The 19,840-nt window shown below is 37.2% G+C and overlaps 1 protein-coding gene across 1 annotated transcript; it reads left to right on the forward strand.

Annotated features, from left to right (window-relative positions):
* Positions 1–4,701: 4,701 nt before the first annotated feature.
* On the forward strand, positions 4,702–19,682 carry LOC121388950 (malonate--CoA ligase ACSF3, mitochondrial-like). The gene is made up of 8 exons (XM_041520496.1): positions 4,702–5,542; positions 6,700–6,897; positions 8,302–8,493; positions 9,180–9,358; positions 11,617–11,762; positions 12,509–12,628; positions 15,973–16,089; positions 17,751–19,682. The coding sequence occupies exons 1-8, from the start codon at positions 4,937–4,939 to the stop codon at positions 18,128–18,130; spliced, it is 1,938 nt and encodes a 645-aa protein (XP_041376430.1). The 5' UTR covers positions 4,702–4,936; the 3' UTR covers positions 18,131–19,682.
* The last annotated feature ends 158 nt before the right edge of the window (positions 19,683–19,840 follow it).

Below are 19,840 nucleotides of genomic sequence, written 5' to 3' on the forward strand. Positions count from 1 at the left end.
AGTTAATTTTTAGGCCAGATATTTGTGCATAATAATCTAGGATAGATAGAACACCCTGCAGGGACTCAGGAGAGCCGTCTAAAATAAAACTTGTGTCGTCTGCATACTGCGATATTAAATATTTTTCACCATCTATAGTGATACCTTTTATATTATTTGAGGTTTTTTACTATGATATCGAGGATTTCAGCACATAAAATAAATATATAAGGAGACAAAGGATCGCCTTGTCTACAGCCCTTTTCTAGTTTAAATGGCTCTGAAAGAAATCCATTCTGAATTACTCTAGATACCGAGTTACTATATAGTGTTTTAATCCAGGCTTTCATTGATGTTTTGAAGTTAAAAATGTCTAAGGCTTTATTGATAAATGACCAAGATATTGAATCAAAAACTTTTTCGAAATCGATTAATAATAGTAAACCAGGGATATCTTGTTCTTCGGTATAATGGTTATTCTTAGACAATGTTCAGATATCTGAGGTTGAGGTTCATAAACACTTGGGTCTAACGTTTAAAAAATCTGGAGAATGGGACTGTCATATAAAAGATATTGTAGTTAAGGCCAGTTAACTGACAAACTGTCTTCGTTCGTTCAAATTTAGATTATCTTGAAGGGCATTAGAAAAAATATATATATATTATTTATTCTTTCCATATCTGACTATGCAGACATCATCTGGGACAACTGTACCCTCTACCTGGCAAACAGCATTGAAAATTTCCAATTAGATGCTCTCCGTACAATTTGTGGTACTGTTAGAGGAACATCTCACCAATTGTTATATAGAGAAACCGGTTTCATACCTTTACTAGAAAGGAGGAAACGCCACAAACTGTGTATGATGTATAAACTTTCAAATAACATGGTACCAACTTTTTTAACCTTACAACTACCTCGCTCTGCTGCAGAACGCTATGAATACTACACACATAATGCCGAGAACCTGCAAACATATTTTTGTCGAACAAAATTGTTTTCGGATTCTTTCTTTCTTCTGCAGTAAAATCATGGAACAATCTGTTGTCTGATATTATAAATTATTTTTTCTCTAACATTGTTTAAAATACAAATGAACAAACACGACTCTGCTGTTCCATCCTATTTCTATGAAGGTAAAAGATGGCAACCGATTCTACATAGCCGACTCCGTTTGGGTACCAGTGATTTGAATGGTTACAAATTTGTACGACGTGTGACAGATACCCCTTCTTGTATTTGTGGGCATCCAGTCGAAGATGCTGAAAATTTTTGTATGTGTTTGTCCAACATACGCTGCAGCTCGCAATACCCATTTACTGAACTATTGTAATCTCGAGTGTCATACTTTGCTATTTGGAGATTTTAATTTAAGTGTCCAAGATAATTATATTAATATCTCTATATTTAAATCTGTTCAGAATTTTCTTGTTAATAGTAAGCGTTTCGAGATCATTTAACCATTTAACCATTCTAACTGTTTGCTATATTTATACTTTGTTTCTTCTACACCTTCCTCTCTTCTACCCCCCCCCCCCCTCCCAACTATCCGTGTTATCTTTATTGTAATATTGTTCTAGCCATCTTGATGTATAACATGTATAGGCCTATTTGTTAAATGTAGGGAGAGGCCTGTTGGCCAATCCCAAATTTTGTTCTGCAAATCAATATTGTTTAAACCAAACTCGACCCGGACCCGAGTACCCGCCAATTACACTAGATGATTATGAGTCTAAGGAATGAAGTGAAATAGCACATATTGCATTTTAAATTCCAGCGCTGAACATGGATGTCAAATCATGCCTTTGTATTGCATTCCACACATTCCACTTTTCTTCTCCCTTTATGTCTCATAGCCCTTTAATGTAACTGGCGCAAGCATACGGCAAAATGATGTTAAAAATTATAGTTAATTGAAAATGCTCTTCCTTGCACGGGTACTCGCTAGACTCGGCCTGTGCCCGAGTATTCGAGTAGGCCTACTCGTGGAGACCCTAGCAGAAAAGAGCAATTGATTCATATTCTTATCCTTCTCAGGGCTTCTGAGATGCTAGATCATATCCTCTCGGTAAAAACAATGGGTTCTCCCTGTCCAAAATTGGTGCCCATGACTAGTATATTAAAGATTGTGGTATGTGCTTTCTGCACATCCCCCCTCCCCCTTCTGAATAATGCCGTAATGGAAAAATGACGCAGATTTCATCTAGATTATGTGTTAGAATTATTAAATGTTTAACATCCGTATTAATGAGTAAATAATGATTGATTAAAAAATGCATGCTAGTTGTGTCGTTAATTAAATATTTAACAAACTTTAACGTTAAGGTAGCGTATTATTTTTAATGTAGTATATTTTTAATGACAAAATGACCAAAGGGAGATCACTCTATACAGACAACATTGTAAAACAATGTTTACAGTAAGTAATGTTTATTAAACAAATAATAAATATGCTACAATGTTGGTGTAAAATCATGTCACATATCTTCCATTTATAAATTATGCACATGCTTTATTTCTGGAATTCCGGTCATACTTTTTAACGTACATCTTTCAAACGCGAAGTGTTCGCGTATGAAATTCGAAATTTAAAGCAGCAATCTCGATTTCTTATATATTCTTAAAAAAAAAGTACGGGAATGTAGGAAATAACGGCCAATTAACCTTTAGACTACTGGATTAATTTTTAACAAAAAACACGTTGAGTGGGTACAAGTTTATAATTTTTACTCACATATATTCACTTAAATGTTTTATAAATACATGAAATAAAGTTCATATATGAATCGGTAAGTATTATTTTTGTCTTTTTGTAATTTTTATTATTTTAGATCGGCTAATGGTGATTAAAATTAGGCCAAAAAAAAAAAAAGTTGTGTTTACTTATGGGCATTTGTGGCCAGCTGTCCAGTATTTATGTCCATTATTCCCGATAACAGTGGTTTTCTGACCAGAATTTTTTTACAAAACCCGAACTACGATTCATATTGCAATATTTGGTAATTTTCATTGTTGGTAAATCGATCAAATTGATGATCAAATTAGCTGTCACAATCAGCTATCGATCCCTAAAAATTTCAAGGTATTTTCAATTGAAAAAATCAAAAATCAAATAAAAAATTCTTTAATTATATTTCTGTTTCCGGTGAGTGTCGTGTGCAAAACGGCGGGAAATATGAATTGGGGAATGCACTGTATACAGTGTACAGTATATCGACTGACGTGACGTCAGGCGAGATATATCGCCTGCAGTACTCAGAAGGTTAAAGAAGTATCAAGAGGAATCACCGTCTAGGAATAGTTCACGTTGGCAGCAGATTGTATGGGTGTTAACGACTTTAAAAAAAAAATGGGAATGTGAAAATTTAACGTTCAGGTCTTTTGATCAGTAATGGATAATACTGCTGTGATTCGTCAGACATTTCTTTATTCAACATGGCATGCTACGTATCAAGCTCCCAATGACGATTTGAGGAAGTCTACCCAACTCATCTTGCAGCACCTGGCCAAGTTCAGCTACAGTAGCGGGCGGCCGTTAATGTTGCCATACACGTCTCCCGATCATGTACCAGACATGCTCTATGGGGGAAAGGTTAGGGCTTATTGATTGGCTATGACAGTTTGGTTTTGCTGCTGAAGGTAGTCGTTTATGATGTGTGCACAGTGGGCCCCGAGCATTGTCATCTTGAAACACAAACCGTTGACCAGCATGGTGAGCAAATGGGACAACAGTCAGTGCCAGTATGTTATCCTGATAATACTGACCAGTGACCCTCCCTCGAACAATATAGAGTGGTGTTCTGTCAGTCATAGTGATGCCACCCCATCATAATTAAACCACCACCAAATCTATCATGTGGCCTAAGGTGGACGTTTGCTTGGCTTTCATTTCGACATTAATGTGACCACGCCTATCCAAGAAGATCTGGACTTGTTAGAAGATGTTACACAAGACTATCGACAGTTCCATCAGTTTCTACACTGTATACACCATTGGCGTGTGTTTACCATATGGCGATTCGTTAATGGTGGTACAACACATGGTCGCTGAGCATGCAGATGAGCTGCATGTAGATGATTTCTAATCTTCTGACACGTCACTCGGACCCCAGTAGCCTGGTGTAACTGCAGTGATTTGAGTCACTATTTGAGCTTGATTTTGTAGAGCCGGGCATCTGAAGAATTGATCCTAGACTCGTGTGGTTGACGTGGGACATCGTAAGTGGGGGTGATCGTCAACATTTTGAGTCTGCTGCTATCTGTTCCATTTTCTGGAGATCACAGACGACGAAACATTGAACATATTGGCTACATCACAATGAATTCTACTTGTTTGAAACCATAAGGCATTCTTCACGTCATAGACGCTGCATCACTAATTCAAAGACAATGCATAACATCCAAAGATCAAAGGATAATTGATCATGACATCCATCAAAATTAACATTAGTAATCACTCAAACAGATTTATTGACTGCTCTGTGCAGTGTCAAAATCACGAATGACTCCCTACCCACATGTTTGGGGCTTCTGCATGTTGCACATGTCCACATTTTTGGCTGTGCTTAGTTAAGTTGTGCTACCATGAACGTTCTTTCCTAGGCAGTCATTTTTAACTGTTCCAATCATTGGTAATGACATTTGCATTTTAAATTCCCCTACTTTTTTGAAGAGTATAATATACTCTTTCACAAGTATGACTGCAGTAGCCACATTGTAGCAACCAGGAATACGGCTCAAGTAACTTCTAGATATATGTCATGGGTTGTATTACTACAGAATTATTATTATTATTAAACATGATTTATGATGTTCGGAACACCTTTTGTTGTTACAAAAGTAGATCTCTCCAGTTTAAATACAACTACTAATCATAATAAAAACAATTTATGCAGTGTTTTTTTTCCTTCTCACAAATTGAAATAAAAGTTAAATATTTTAATTAGCTAATAATTCATGATTTTCATCATATTGTTGATATTGTTTTTGTATTTGTATTTTCAGATGAGTCAGATGAAGCAAGTATCATTAAAATTTCTGAAAATAAATGCCACACTATCTATTAAATCCATACTGTTGAAAAAGTTGCTTCCAGCTCCAAACTGGCAATCATCCAACTCCAGCAGACAACTTCATATATGCACGAAGTGTTTGAGTAGGTTTTGTTACAATTCCAAAAAATCAAATTTTGCAATTCCTGTTTTCCTAAAAGCAGAAGATCACATAGGAAGAACTGCCATCATTGACCAAAATGGCCGCTTCTCATATGATGATATTCTTCACTACAGTACTGGTCTCTCTCACCAGTTGTTGAAGCTCGCTCAGTGCAGCAATCTAAACAATGGCAGAGTTGCATTTTTGTGTGAGAACGATGTGTCATATGTGGTCGCCCAGTGGGCTACCTGGATAGCCGGGGGCGTGGCCGTGCCTCTCAGTAAAAGTCACCCAACCTCTGACCTGGAGTATTTTGTGGCCGACTCGCAGAGCTCATTGCTTGTGGCGTCGGAAGAATTTTCACAAGTGCTGATGCCTATTGCTACCAAGCTACAAGTGCCGCTGAAGGTCAGGCTTGTTTTAAGGGAGTTTGTTTAGCTAAGGGACCATTGACAAAAGTATCAACATTTTTAAGAGTGTTTTAAGCAAACACTAAGGGGCCATTAAAAAACGTATCAACATTTTTATCAATGTATAAAGCAAACACTGAGGGGTCATTGTCAGAAGTATCAACATTTTTATCACTGTATAAAGCAAACGCTAAGGGGCCATTGACAAACATATCAATATTTTTATCAATGTATAAAAAGAAAGAAAGAAATGTTTTATTTAACGATGCACTCAACACATTTTATTTACGGTTATATAGCGTCGGACACATGGTTAAGGACCACACAGATTTTGAGAGGAAACCCGCTGTCGCCACTACATGGGCTACTCTTTCCGATTAGTAGCAAGGGATCTTTTATTTGTGCTTCCCACAGGCAGGATAGCACAAACCATGGCCTTTGTTGAACCAGTTAAGGATCACTGGTCGGTGCAAGTGGTTTACACCTACCCATTGAGCCTTGCAGAGCACTCACTCAGGGTTTGAGGTCTGTATCTGGATTGAAAATCCCATGCCTCGACTGGGATCCGAACCCAGTACCTACCAGCCTGTAGACTGATGGCCTAACCACGACGCCACTGAGGTCGGTATCAATGTATAAAGAAAACATTGAGGGCCATTTGACAAAAGTATCAACATTTTTATCGGTGTATAAAGAAAACACTAAGGGGTCGTTGTCAAAAGTATTAATATTTTTATCGGTGTATAAAGCACACTAAGGAATCTATACATGCTTGACTTTTTTTTCTGCTTTTTATAAAAAAAATTGTTATATTATATAAGTACATGTATTGGGTTTTGTACGTGTTTAGTGTAGATATGTAAATGTGTTTCCATAAAGTGTACCTCTTATTTTAAATGTGTGTTTGTCACAGGCCTCTGAAAATTGTGAGAGCGATAGTTTTATTCACGCATCGCTCACATAAGTATAGTTTGCATAACTCATTTTTCGTTCTCTCATTGAATTTATGACATCATTTACATGTCTATGATGGGTTTCCTAAAAACAAAATGGGTTACCTGAATTTGTTTTTAGGTAACCCATAAATGGTTTACGCATATTTTCAATTCTTAGAGGCCTGTCCTGCTATTCAATGACGGTTTGCCATATTTTCAGATTCTGACAAAGCACGATTTTGCTGGTGTTTATGACACAGAAAGTAATCTGTGGTTTAAATCTGATGACACCGTGACAACGAAGCGAAGAAAACGAAGTCGGCCAAAAGGAAAGTTTGATGATCTGGTGAACACTAACAAATACAAACACATGCCAGCCATGATTGTCTACACCAGTGGAACAACAGGGAGTCCAAAGGTACACAAATCAGTCTGTATTAGTATTGAATGGTTATGACTGTATGTAGAACACAAGAGCATATCCATAATTTCAGGGCTCAAACTTAAGAATTTGTCTCTGATGGCTATTTCGAGCCTACCTATGGCGATTTTGTTTTTGAAAGTGACATTTGCAGCAAATAAACATGACTGAAAGGTTATTTTGCTGCATGTAGACTTATTTCAAACGTACAAATGTTAAATATTGGCAGATAATGTACACCAGGTTCCATTGTTGAGGAGTTTTACCAATAGTACAAAAGTGCCTTCGGTGATGCTCTCTACCTATAGCAATTTATATCTCAATGACGGCAATTGCCGTTGGTGCTGTCGTTAAGTTCAAGCCATGTGATGTTGTGAAAGAGGGGGTCATAAATTTATAAAACGGGCAATTTGAGTTTGTTGAAGGCAAATGTGCTGCATTTCCTCTTAAAACCCGACTATTTACTTGGTATGGAGGGTGTCCGGTTTAGAGGAGTTTCACTCTTTTACAGAGTTTACTATTATTGGGCAAATGTGTGGCCCTTTTAAGTTACATTCATCCATTACATAACATCCATCATGAATCTTTCTTGTACATCTATTCATTGTTTGTCCATCCATCCATACATGCATACATACAAACATCTAAATTGTCCATTAGTTACATTCATCCATTACATAACATCCATCATGAATCTTTCTTGTACATCTATTCATTGTTTGTCCATCCATCCATCATCCTAAATTGTCCATTAGTTACATCCATCCATGACATAACATCTCATGAATCTTGTACATCTATTCATTGTTTGTCCATCCATCCATACATGCATACATACAAACATCTAAATTGTCCATTAGTTACATTCATCCATTACATAACATCCATCATGAATCTTTCTTGTACATCTATTCATTGTTTGTCCATCCATCCATACATGCATACATACAAACATCTAAATTGTCCATTAGTTACATTCATCCATTACATAACATCCATCATGAATCTTTCTTGTACATCTATTCATTGTTTGTCCATCCATCCATACATGCATACATACAAACATCTAAATAAACAAACATCTAAATTGTCCATTAGTTTGTCATCCATCCATACATGCATTATACAAACATCTAAATTGTCCATTAGTTCATTCATCCATTTGCCTACATGTCCATCAATCTGCCCATCCATCCATTCATCAACAGGCTGTGAATTTAGATCAATTCCATGCTTGTACGAATCCTATAATATAGATGTGTATGTATGTGTGTGTGTGTGTGTGTGTATACATGTATACATACATACATACATACATACATACATACATACATACATACATACATACATATACACACATCTTCACTATAGGATTCATGCAAGCATTATTTATTATTTCAGGGTGTGGTGTTGACCCATGGTAACCTGTACAGTCAGATGTGTGCGATGGTCGAGGCGTGGCAGTGGAGTCGAAACGACGTTGTCCTGCACGTTCTACCGCTGCATCATCTCCATGGCATCGTCAACGTCCTCATGACATCGTTATTCTCCGGTGCCACATGCTTGATGATGCCCAAGTTTGACGCCCAACAGGTGATTAGTGCAACAGGTGTTTTCTTCTGTTTTTGTTATTTATTTATATTATTATTAACATCACATTTTCATTCCAGCCAGTGCACCACGACCGGTATATCAAAGGCTGGTAAGTACTGTCCTGCCTGTGGAGAGGTGCCTAAAACAGATCCCTGGCTACTAATTGAAAAATGTTGTGGTTTTCCTTTGTATGACTTATGTCAAAATAACCAAATGTTTGATATCCGTTAGCCGATGATTAACAATGTTAGACACCGAAGAGACGTTGGGTGGGATGTAGCTCAGTGGTGCAGCGCTCGGCTGATGTGCGATCTAGGATCGATTCCTGTCGGTGGGCCCATTGGGCTATTTCTCGTTCGAGCCAGTGCTCCACAACTGGTGTAACAAAGGCCATGGTGTGTACTATCCTGTCTGTGGGATAGTGCATATAAAAGATCCCTTGCTACTAATCAAAAAGAGTAGCCCATGAAGTGCCGACAGTGGGTTTCCTCTCTCAGTATCTGTGTGGTCCTTAACTATATGTCCGACGCCATATAACCATAAATAAAATGTGTTGAGTATGTCAGGAAATAAAACTACCGAATGAACAGTCTGCTGGGGTATCATTAAATATTGCTTACCTCTCCCTTGCATCCTAAACACCAGCGACATGTACATACGGTGATAATTCTGTCTTATCTCACTAGGTGTGGGCCAAACTGCTGAACCCACAAGCAGGTTTTGAGGGGGAGAGAATCAACATGTTCATGGCTGTACCCACCATATACGTGAAGTTGATTGAGCACTTCGAGACGCGGATCCGAACGGGCCGAGTGTCCCGGTTGGCGAGTCAGTATGTGAAATCCATGTGTCAGACCAGAGTCAGGTACTTTGTTGTTGTGTTTAGTCTGCACACCTTGCCCTGAAAACTAAACTGAGGGTAGTGATTAACCTTTAGACTACTAGATTAATTTTTTACAAAAGCCACGCTGAGGGGGTACAATTTATAACTTTTACTCGCGTATTTTCACTTAAATTGTTTTAGAAATACATAAAATAATTTTTATATTTGAATCTGTATTATTTTCGTGGTTTTTAATTTTAATTTTTATGATATTTTAGATCAGTTGTTATGGATTAAAATTAGGCAAAAAATTTAAAAAGTCGCATTTAATTATGGACATTTGTGGCCAGACGTCCAGTATTTATGTCCATTATTCCCAATAACCGGGGTTTTTTTTACCAGAAACTACGATTCATATCCCAGTATTTTGTGATTGTCTTTGGTGGTAAAACGGTCAAATTTATTATTAAATTAGCTGTCACAATCCGCTATCAATCCCTGAAAATTACCGCAACATGCTGCCATTGTTTTTGTCAAGCAAAAATACTTGCCGGAAACCTTTTTTCAACTTAAAATTCCCAGGTATTTTCTAGTAAAAAATGAAAAAACTAAAGAAACAATACTATCAAGTAATGTATTTCCGGTTGGTATATTATTATATCCGGCGAGTGCTGTGTGTCCAAACAGAGGGAAGTATGAATTGGGTAATGCACTGTATACAGTGTACAGTGTGTCGACTTGCGTGACATCACGGAAAGATATCTTGCCTGCAGTAGTCAGACCGATAATTGCTCCGCTAATAAAGCCTATGGAGAGCCATTTAAACTATTACTATGTTTAGCACTGATATACTATTCTAGGAAGGTTTTATTCGCCACAAGTCAGCTCAAGTTATTAGCAGTAATAAGAAGTTGCAGATCCTGTAAAATTCTGGACCTAATCCGATTTCAAAACCAAAATCACACAACAGATGTCAAGACAGCAACTTGTGTAGTGTCACACTACACACTGTCACGCCATGGTTTTACTTTGGTGCCAGACTGTACATCAACAGATGTTGCACTGTTTGCAGTGACCAGTCAAGCCTTATATAGTTCACATTTATGTCAGTAATGCCAGAAAATACTCATTATTACTTTCGTTTTAACGTAACAATGACATATTAATTATTATTTATTTAATACTATCGTATTTTAATGAAAATATTTAATTGTTTTGCTTAAATTTTATTACTGGAAGTAGTAGTATTTGATAACGAAATATTATGATTCAAACCGAGTGTCGAATTTGGAGCATTTCCGAATGAATGCAGAACATTACGAAATGTACCAATAAATGTAAGTTAATCCTTTTGTAGAACGTTTTTGTTTAATTCATAGACTAAGGGGAACCAAAAATTAATCGCCTTGAACTAGGCTCAGAGACAGATGGAAAGCCACCTTTTCTACTGGCACTAATAAGGAGTGACATGATACAATAATAAAATAAAGTGAATTTAATTGTATTAAAATTGAGGTGGGACGTATCCCAGTAGCAAAGCACTCGCTTGATGCGTGGTCGGGTTTGGGATTGACCCCAATCGGTTGACCTATTGGGCTGTTTTTCATTCCAGCCAGTGCACCACACCTAGCATATCAAAGGCTGTGGTATGTGCTATCCTGTCTGTCGGATGGTGCATATAAAAGATCCCTTGCTACAAATGAAAAAATATAGCCGGTTACTTCTCTATGACTGTGTCAAAATGACTATATGTTTGACATCCAATAGCCGATGATTAAAAAAATCAATGTGCTCTGGTGGTGTCGTTAAACAAAACAAACTCCTTTTTTTTAGGCTACCACTACTGAATAGTAAAGTTTGTTTTATTTAACGACGCCACTAGAGCACATTGATTTTTTATCTTATCATCGGCTATTGGACGTCAAACATATGGTCATTCTGACACTGTTTTTAGAGGAAACCCGCTGTCGCCACATAGGCTACTCTTTTTACGACAGGCAGCAAGGGATCTTTTATTTGCGCTTCCCACAGGCAGGTTAGCACAAACCATGGCCTTTGTTGAACCAGTTATGGATCACTGGTCGGTGCAAGTGGTTTACACCTACCCATTGAGCCTTGCGGAGCACTCACTCAGGGTTTGGAGTCGGTATCTGGATTAAAAATCCCATGCCTCGACTGGGATCCGAACCCAGTACCTACCAGCCTGTAGACCGATGGCCTGCCACGACGCCACCGAGGCCGGTCTCTACTGAATAGATGTAGGGCCACTACGCAAATTCTCTTCTCTCTTTGTTTTGTAGACTGATGGTCAGTGGATCGTCGGCCCTGCCTCAGCCTGTGATGGAGAAGTGGGAACAGATCACAGGGCACCGGTTGTTAGAGAGATACGGCATGACGGAGACTGGCATGCTTCTCACAAACCCCATCGATGGACCCAGAGTTCCAGGTTACACAAATGGCTTATCAATCTGCATCTCTTATATAATCTGGGGTGGGACGTAGCCTAGTGGTAAAGTGCTTGCTTGATGCGCACTCGGTTTGGGATCGATCCCCGTCAGTGGGCCCATTGGGCTATTTCTCGCTCTAGCCAGTGCACAACGACTGGTACATCAAAGGCTGTGGTATGTGCTATTCTGTCTATGCAATGGTGCATATCAAAGATCCCTTGCTGCTAATCGAAAAGAGTAGCCCATGAAGTGGCGACAGCGTGTTTCCTCCCTCAATATCTGTATGGTCCTTAATCATATGTCCGATGCCATATAACCGTAAATAAAATGTGTTGAGTGCGTCGTTAAATAAACCATTTCTTTCCTTCCTTCTTCCTTCCTGTTATATAAGTAATGAAAAAAACCTGCTTAGAATTTATCTATACAGTTATCTCCACTTATTTGCATATTAGTTTATTATATATAGTTAATCAACTATTTTCACCCAATATGGAACCATTTGCCCTTATAACACTACAAAATATCCGGTTAATTGCACGGCCTACAGATTATATATTGGTTATTTGCAAATAAAAATAAATCAGATTGTTTTTGGTGCTAAATTAATGGCACAAAGTACTAAGAAAGTCTATCAAAATTTGGCAAAAAAGCTGAAATAAATCACTGATTAATCTGTTTTGTTTGTGCTCACTGTGTCACGTATGTGATAAGTCGACTGTAATTGCCAGTTACTATTATTTTTCAGGTTCAGTTGGTCACCCGATGCCTAGTGTGGAGGTGTGTATTGGCAGGCCTAACGTGTACACTGAGATTGGATACGATATCGTTGCACAGGGAAACAGCAAGAGAACATCCTTGAAATCAGGTAGTCACAAGACTCTTCAGTTCTCTCAGTTTACTTGCTTAGTTTAGTGTGAAAGTGGAATTATTTCGGGTTTTGAACTTAACTGGACATACCCTAGTTTTTAAACACTAAGGCATATTGTTTTACTTAGATTTTATTGTTTAGCTTATCCATTTCCGCACATTCAAAGTGTTTTTGGTCATCCAGGTGTTTTTAATATCACAAAATGCATTTCTCATATTTGTAAAAACACACGTGCATCTAAGAAGTAACAATTATGGAGTCGAGTTTTAGTCTATTTTTAGAAGGTATTTCACCATTTCAATTGTAACTTTATCCAAATGTGTTACATGTTTGTAGATTAATTAAACTTAGTGTTAATTTTCACGGGTTGAAACTAGGTCTGTCCCTTTAACGACAGCACTGACGGCAATTGCCACAGTTGGTCAAGCGCTTTACCAATGGCAGTCTTTTGATGCTGCATAAACATTATTGCTATCAGGTGAAGGGATAATCTTTGGTCTTTATATATGTTTCAGGGACTACAGGTTTCATCTCCGTCCGTCCGTCTGTCCCACTTATGTTTTCCGGAGGTTTTTTCACAGAAGGTTATGAGATATTGAGCTAAATGTATAGCTTCATTATATACTGTTACAGATCAAGTTTGACTTTCATGACGATTTACCCAGTTACCCTGTTTTTTTTCAGAAGACCTTTAGATATTGAGCACAAATTTTGTGTATAGGCTTATCATGTACTGTTACAGATCAGTGGCGATTTATCCATTTTTAACGGAGTTATGGCCCTTGAAAATATGTTTTCTGTTTTTTTGCAATGCCAAGCATCAAGATGAAATTTTGTATATAGCTTTATCATTTGTATATAGCGTTACAGATCAAGTTGAAATTTAGTGGTGATTTACCACTTTTCAGAGTTATGGCCCTTGAATTTAGGAAATACGAAAAATCCCAGTAGGGGACATGTATTGCTTTAGCAGTACTCTCAGAATGCTAGTTGTGCTGGGGTGTCATTAAATTTCATTAATTCATTTATATATAGGCCCTATATGTTTCAAAAATTACTGATTTAAAATTGCTGTAGGCAGACTCAAAACTGCTGGAGGTGGGCTGTCACCATACACTGATGCACCGATGTGTCACGATACTACCATATTTTCCCATGTATTATGCACTTTTTTTCCGAAAAATACAGGTTAAAAATGGGGGTGCGCATTATATATAGCAATAGAAAAAATTTATCTTTTAATAATGTCTACTGATCACCCATAAAGAAATTGTCGATCGGTAGTTTATGGTACTTTACAGGTTATTGACAGTGTTCATTACAATGAAACGCCAAAATCCTCTTAAAAACCACACAGGTGTCAAAAAGTAAATAAATATACAGAACTTCACATACGTTTTTTTTCGCTTCCTATTTATTGCATGAGTTTATTGTGCGCAAGAATATTTACCATTTATTATATTCTTCCTCACAATAAACGTGTCATTTTTGACATTGTCCAAAGCTGACCCTTTCATTTGTCTTAACCTAGCTTCACTACGGATAGCCACAAAATTGTCCATACATACATTGCATATAACTTTACATACATCGCCATTCTCGTTTGTATTAACCACCATTTTTGGAAAGTTTTTTTCACTAACGGTGTCCTTTTTGCGTGTTTTCGCATTAGGTCCTGACATTTTACTAAATGCCGGGCTAAGGTGATGTCATGTTTAATAAATACTCATAAACCGCTTTAATTTCCAAACCGCGTATATGTTTTCCACATGTAGCGAAATAATCAAAGGGAACGTGCGACTATGTTACTAAATGTTATTGACACTTCTAATGACAGTGCCGACTTTGTAATTGACCACGATGTCGAGTTCAAACAGATACATTGTTTTTTTCTCACACCTGCAATGACCCGTTCTCTTATTATTTTATTACAAAAATAGTTATATTAGCCAAAACACGTCAGCGATTATAGTTTTTGCATGAACGATCCGTCGTTCGTGTCGATATTGGTTTTGCATAACCGACAGACGAACGACAAAATCGTTTATGCCAAATTTTATGCCCTGATGTCCCATCTAATTTTCGACTATTTCAGATATATTGAGAATTTTTAATTTTTAGGAGTGATAATATCAATCTTATTCTTTTTAGGCATGTTTGTCTCAAGTCTTTCACATGGTTGTTAAAAAGGTTATACCGTAAAAAATTTCAGATGTTTAATTTTGAGACTAATTTCTAGCGCTACTTCTCACCTTCTAGTAGGTTTTTTTTTCTTTTTTCTTTTTACAATTTTTATCCCACTGCCCCCTTTCCTTTTGCTCATTTGAATTCCATTTAATTTTTTCCGATCTGTTAACTCCTATCTTTCAACTTCTTTCGCTGTCCACATCCACATCCCAGTCCTTGCCTCACCAACAGCGACTGGCGCTTGTCTCTTGTGGATATCCGTGCCACACACCTGTCATTCCCCGTCAGCTGTTAGCTGTGGGCTTAGTCTGACCACTTCAGAGAGTGTTAAGTAGTTACTTCTGGCATTGTTAATACACACTTGCAATTACCTACTGTGCTCCCCATTTACAGGCAGTCGTTAGTTAGTGCCATGGGTCAGACCAGTTTTATTAGTGGTTGGTGCAGGGAAGTATACACAGAGACTGTGCCCATGGAGGATGTTGAGACAGGTAGGCGATGGTGTGGACAAGTCAGAAGACAGTCAGAGGATACTAACAGAAAGGGTCAAAACAGATTGAAATTGTGGCAGAAATTGGAATTTTTTTTATATTAAGATAATGAAAATGGTAGGCAGAGTATGATAGGTAACAAAGATGAATGAAAGTGTGGTCCAGCTTTGACCTTCTAGTGTTTGCTTTCATCTTGAAATTTAAAAATCAAAGATTGCTTCCATCTCCAAAATATTAATTTCAAGCTGTGAATTGCATATAGTGAAGTATAAATCTACCAAGAACAGTCCATTCCATAAATTGTAATTAATATTTAATTTAATGTCATGAATTGACTATATGTGACGTAATATAATAACATTTGAGTCTTAACATTTCGTTTAAGAAGTGTCTTGCAGAGAACTCACATTTGTTCTTCAATGTACAGTGAAACCCCTCTAAACTGGACACCCACGGGACCAAGTAAAAAGTCTGGTTTTAAGAGGTATCCGGTTTAGACAGGTTAAATTCTTTACTGATTTTAATTTTTTTAGAAAAGGACCATAAAAAATGTCTGGTTTTGAGGGAATTGCGGTTTTAAAAGGTTCCGGTTTTGAGAGGTTTCACTGTATTATGGGTTTTTTCTTCTATGCATATTGATGTTTTAATGTAATTTTTATCAAGGTGAGAAGGAATATTTTGGAGAACTTCTTGTGCGAGGTCCGAACGTCTTTCATGAATATTGGAACAAGCCGGAAGCCACAAGACAAGCTTTTACCAAGAATGGATGGTTTAAAACCGGTTTGTCATTGCATTGTGTACTTGTACTTTGTAGTCTATTTCCTATTATAAGGTGGGACGTAGTCCAGTGGTAAAGTGCTCGCTTGATGTGCAGTTGGTTTGAGATCGATCCGCGTTGGTGGGCCCATTGGGCTATTTCTTGTTCCAGCCATGACTGGTATATCAAAGGCCATGGTATGTGCTATCCTGTCTGTGGGATGGCGCATATAAAGATCCCTTGCTATTAATGAAACATGTAGCAGGTTTTCTTTCTAAGACTATATGTGTCAGAATTGTATGTATGTACAGTTTATAAGGCTCTCCCAGATACTAGTGTAATATTACGAAACAATTCATGTTTGTGTGTTACATAGTATAAAATATTTAAAATACCATATATTTTGAACCATATAGGTGACTATAGGTTTCACCTCCGTCCTTCTGTCTTATCTTTCTGTCCATCTGTCCATCTGTCTCACATAAAGTTTTCTGGCCTTTTTTTTTTTTCATAATGCCTGAAATTTTGTGTATAGCTTTGCCATGTACTGTTACAGATCACGTTTGACTTTTATGTCGATTGACTCATTTTTATGACCCTTCAACTTAGGAGATAAAATTTTTTAATTGGTCTCATAAGGGGACATGTAATGCTTTAGCAGTACTCTCAGAATACTTGTTTAAATGGAGAAAAAAGAAGAAGATATTTATTTCTAGATCAATCAACTGATAGAAACCTGTGCACTAAAAATCCAGCACGCGTTCTTAGAAGGTATAGCACTCTTTTCACTGGGCGGGGGGGTGGAGGGCTCAGTCGGTTGAGTGCTTGCTTGAGGTGCTTACGTTGCAGGATCAAACCACCTCAGTGGATACATTCAACTGATTGGAATATTTCTCATTTAACCAGTGCACTGCAGCTGTCAAAGGCTGTATAAGGTGTTTTTCCTGTCTGTGGAAAACTGCAGGTAAAAGATCCCTTGCTGCATCAGGGAAAATGTAGCGGGTTTCCTCTGATGACTACGTATCAGAATTACCAAATGTTTGGCATCCAATAGCCGATGATTAATTAATCAATGTGCTCTAGTGGTGTCATTAAACAAAACAACTTCTATTTTTTCTGTTTTCTTTTCACTGGCTAATTGGTCTTATCATCCAGGCATTAGAAAACTGTTGTTAACGATTGCTTCTGTCATATGATACTTGTGATGTAATATATATCTTACGCCATGTGATAGAGCTGGGTGGTATACCATATAATATTATACCGTTAGGTATCAGTATCATGTCAATACCAATTTAATTGTATTGAGATGAAATTAGCAGGTGAGATTTAACTCGGGTATGCATTTAAAGCCAAGTATACCGAAAATACTGCTCGATATCGGTATCAGTATTGTATCAGTATCGAATACTGTACTAATACCAAGGTAAATCACCCCCAAAATACTGATACAGATACCAAACCTAAAATTTCAATATTTACTCGGGAATGCATTTAAAACTGAGTATACCGAAAATACTGCTCAATATCGATATCCATATTGTATCAATACTGAATACTGTACCGATACCAAGGTAAATCACCCCAAAAATACCAATACTGATACCAAACCTGAAATTTCAGTACCTCCCAGTTTTACCATGTGGCTATATATTTTTTTATTTTTTTATTTTTTTTATTTTAGGAGATACAGTTGCTTATGTGAATGGAAGGTACAAGATAATTGGCCGAACATCCGTGGATGTTATCAAGAGTGGTGGCCACAAGATCAGTGCCCTGGATGTCGAGCGACATCTCTTGAGTCATCCACACGTTGCGGACTGTGCTGTCGTCGGTCTGCCTGACCTGACCTGGGGTCAACGGGTCGCGGCCATCTTGGTCTTGAAACCAGAACACAAACTTTCTCTCGGACAGCTCAAAGTGTGGGCTGCTGATAAAATTCCATCGTACGAAATCCCTACAGTTGTTAAGTGTGTTGAATTCCTGCCACGGAATGCTATGGGTAAAATCAATAAGAAAGAACTTTTGATGCAGATCTTTCCCGAATATACAAAGCAACGATGAATCCAGTGTAGAATGACTCCGATTAAGAATTGTCTGTTATTTCTTTTACATTTGAAGCCATTCACACATAAGTTTGCGGATGATTTTTTTTTCTTTTCAGACCCAGATGAACATGAAAGACGATCCTTTTAATTAAATTTGAAACATACTTACTAATAATAACACTAAAAGTTCACATTTTATTTGGAAGTATTTTTTTTGTTCTAAATAATAACGCTGAACAAGACAAAGTACCAATATAAAATGATGTCATCAGATATGATGTTTCATGACGATGTAGTTTTTACGTTTATCGAGAAATGCATTGATATGGCTGAACCAATGAGATGATGTTATATTGTAATGAATGTAACAGAAATTTAATTATATAATTGATTGTAAATTGGGTGAAAATCCATGCTTATAAATCCTGCATCATTTGTGTCCATCCTTGAGTCTTAAACCGTATACGCACACATTATTTTCTAGGTTAGGTTGTATTTAAGTCAATGTCATGAACATGTGCTAGGGTGCTTATTTGCGAGAACCAGTCCTCCACAACTGGTCTAACAAAGGCTGTGGTATGTACTACCCTGTCTGTGGGATGGTGCATATAAAAGATCCCTTGCTGCTAATCGAAAAGAGTTTCCCATGAAGTGGTGACAGTAGATTTTCTCTCTCAGTATTTGTGTGGTCTGACGCCATATAACCGTAAATAAAATGTATTGAGTGTGTCGGTAAATAAACAATTTCCTTCCTTATTTGCAAGAGAATAAACCATCGCAAATATTAATCAGGTTTACATTATATGTTTATCCTCAAGCATCTAGAATACATTGTCCTATGTCGTCTAAGTAATTATTGGTGAATAATTTCTTCTTCATTTATATTTAGTTTTTTCATAATGGTTAATAAAAGGTTGTCTTTTATTAATTACTGTTAATCAGAAGAAACAAAAAGCTTGCAATTACATTTTACATCCAACCTCATGTTGCAACATTTATTTGCAGATATTATTTTTATTGCAGATATACATTACAGATACCAACAGTTTTTCACAGAATTTACATGTAAAGTGTTTATGTGCAACGTAAAAAACAAATGTTGCAATATTAATGTTTTATACCCCATGTTTTATACTTTGGAGACTCTTCATCTTTTCCAGTTGTGCTGATCTATCGTAAATGTGATCTCATCTGGGATTGAAGGGCTACCTCTGGCACTCACCAAATTCGCCAATTGCAAATTTTAAAAACAATTAGCGAATTTTATTTTAATTTGGCAAAATTATTTTATGTAATAATTAATATTTTTGTTAGAAGAGAACAGGATTTCTTCAATTTTTGAAGATTTAACAGATAATTTGGAGAAATGTTCTACTCGCCCAGAGCTATCTCTGCTTTGATTTTCCTTAATTCCTACGCAGTTACACTGGGGTTTTTTCCCCTGGTTTTTGTGTGTGTGTTGTGTGTGTGTCTGTATGTATCTGTCTGTGTGTGCGTGTCGGTGTGAGTCTGTGTCTGTGAGTGTGTGTGTCTGTGTCTGTATTTGTGTGTGTCTGTGTGAGTGTGTGTGTGTGTTTCTATGTGAGTGTCTGTATGAGTGTGTGTGTGTGTGTGTGTGTGTGTGTATATGTGAGTGTGTGTGTCTGTCTGTGTGTGTGTTTGTGTGTGTGTGCATGCATGTGTGTTGTATGAGAATTGCACTGCAAAGTGACAACAGAATTTTGTG

Source organism: Gigantopelta aegis, chromosome 14 (genome assembly GCF_016097555.1).
Source record: "Gigantopelta aegis isolate Gae_Host chromosome 14, Gae_host_genome, whole genome shotgun sequence".
NCBI classification, from domain to species: Eukaryota; Metazoa; Mollusca; class Gastropoda; order Neomphalida; family Peltospiridae; genus Gigantopelta; species Gigantopelta aegis.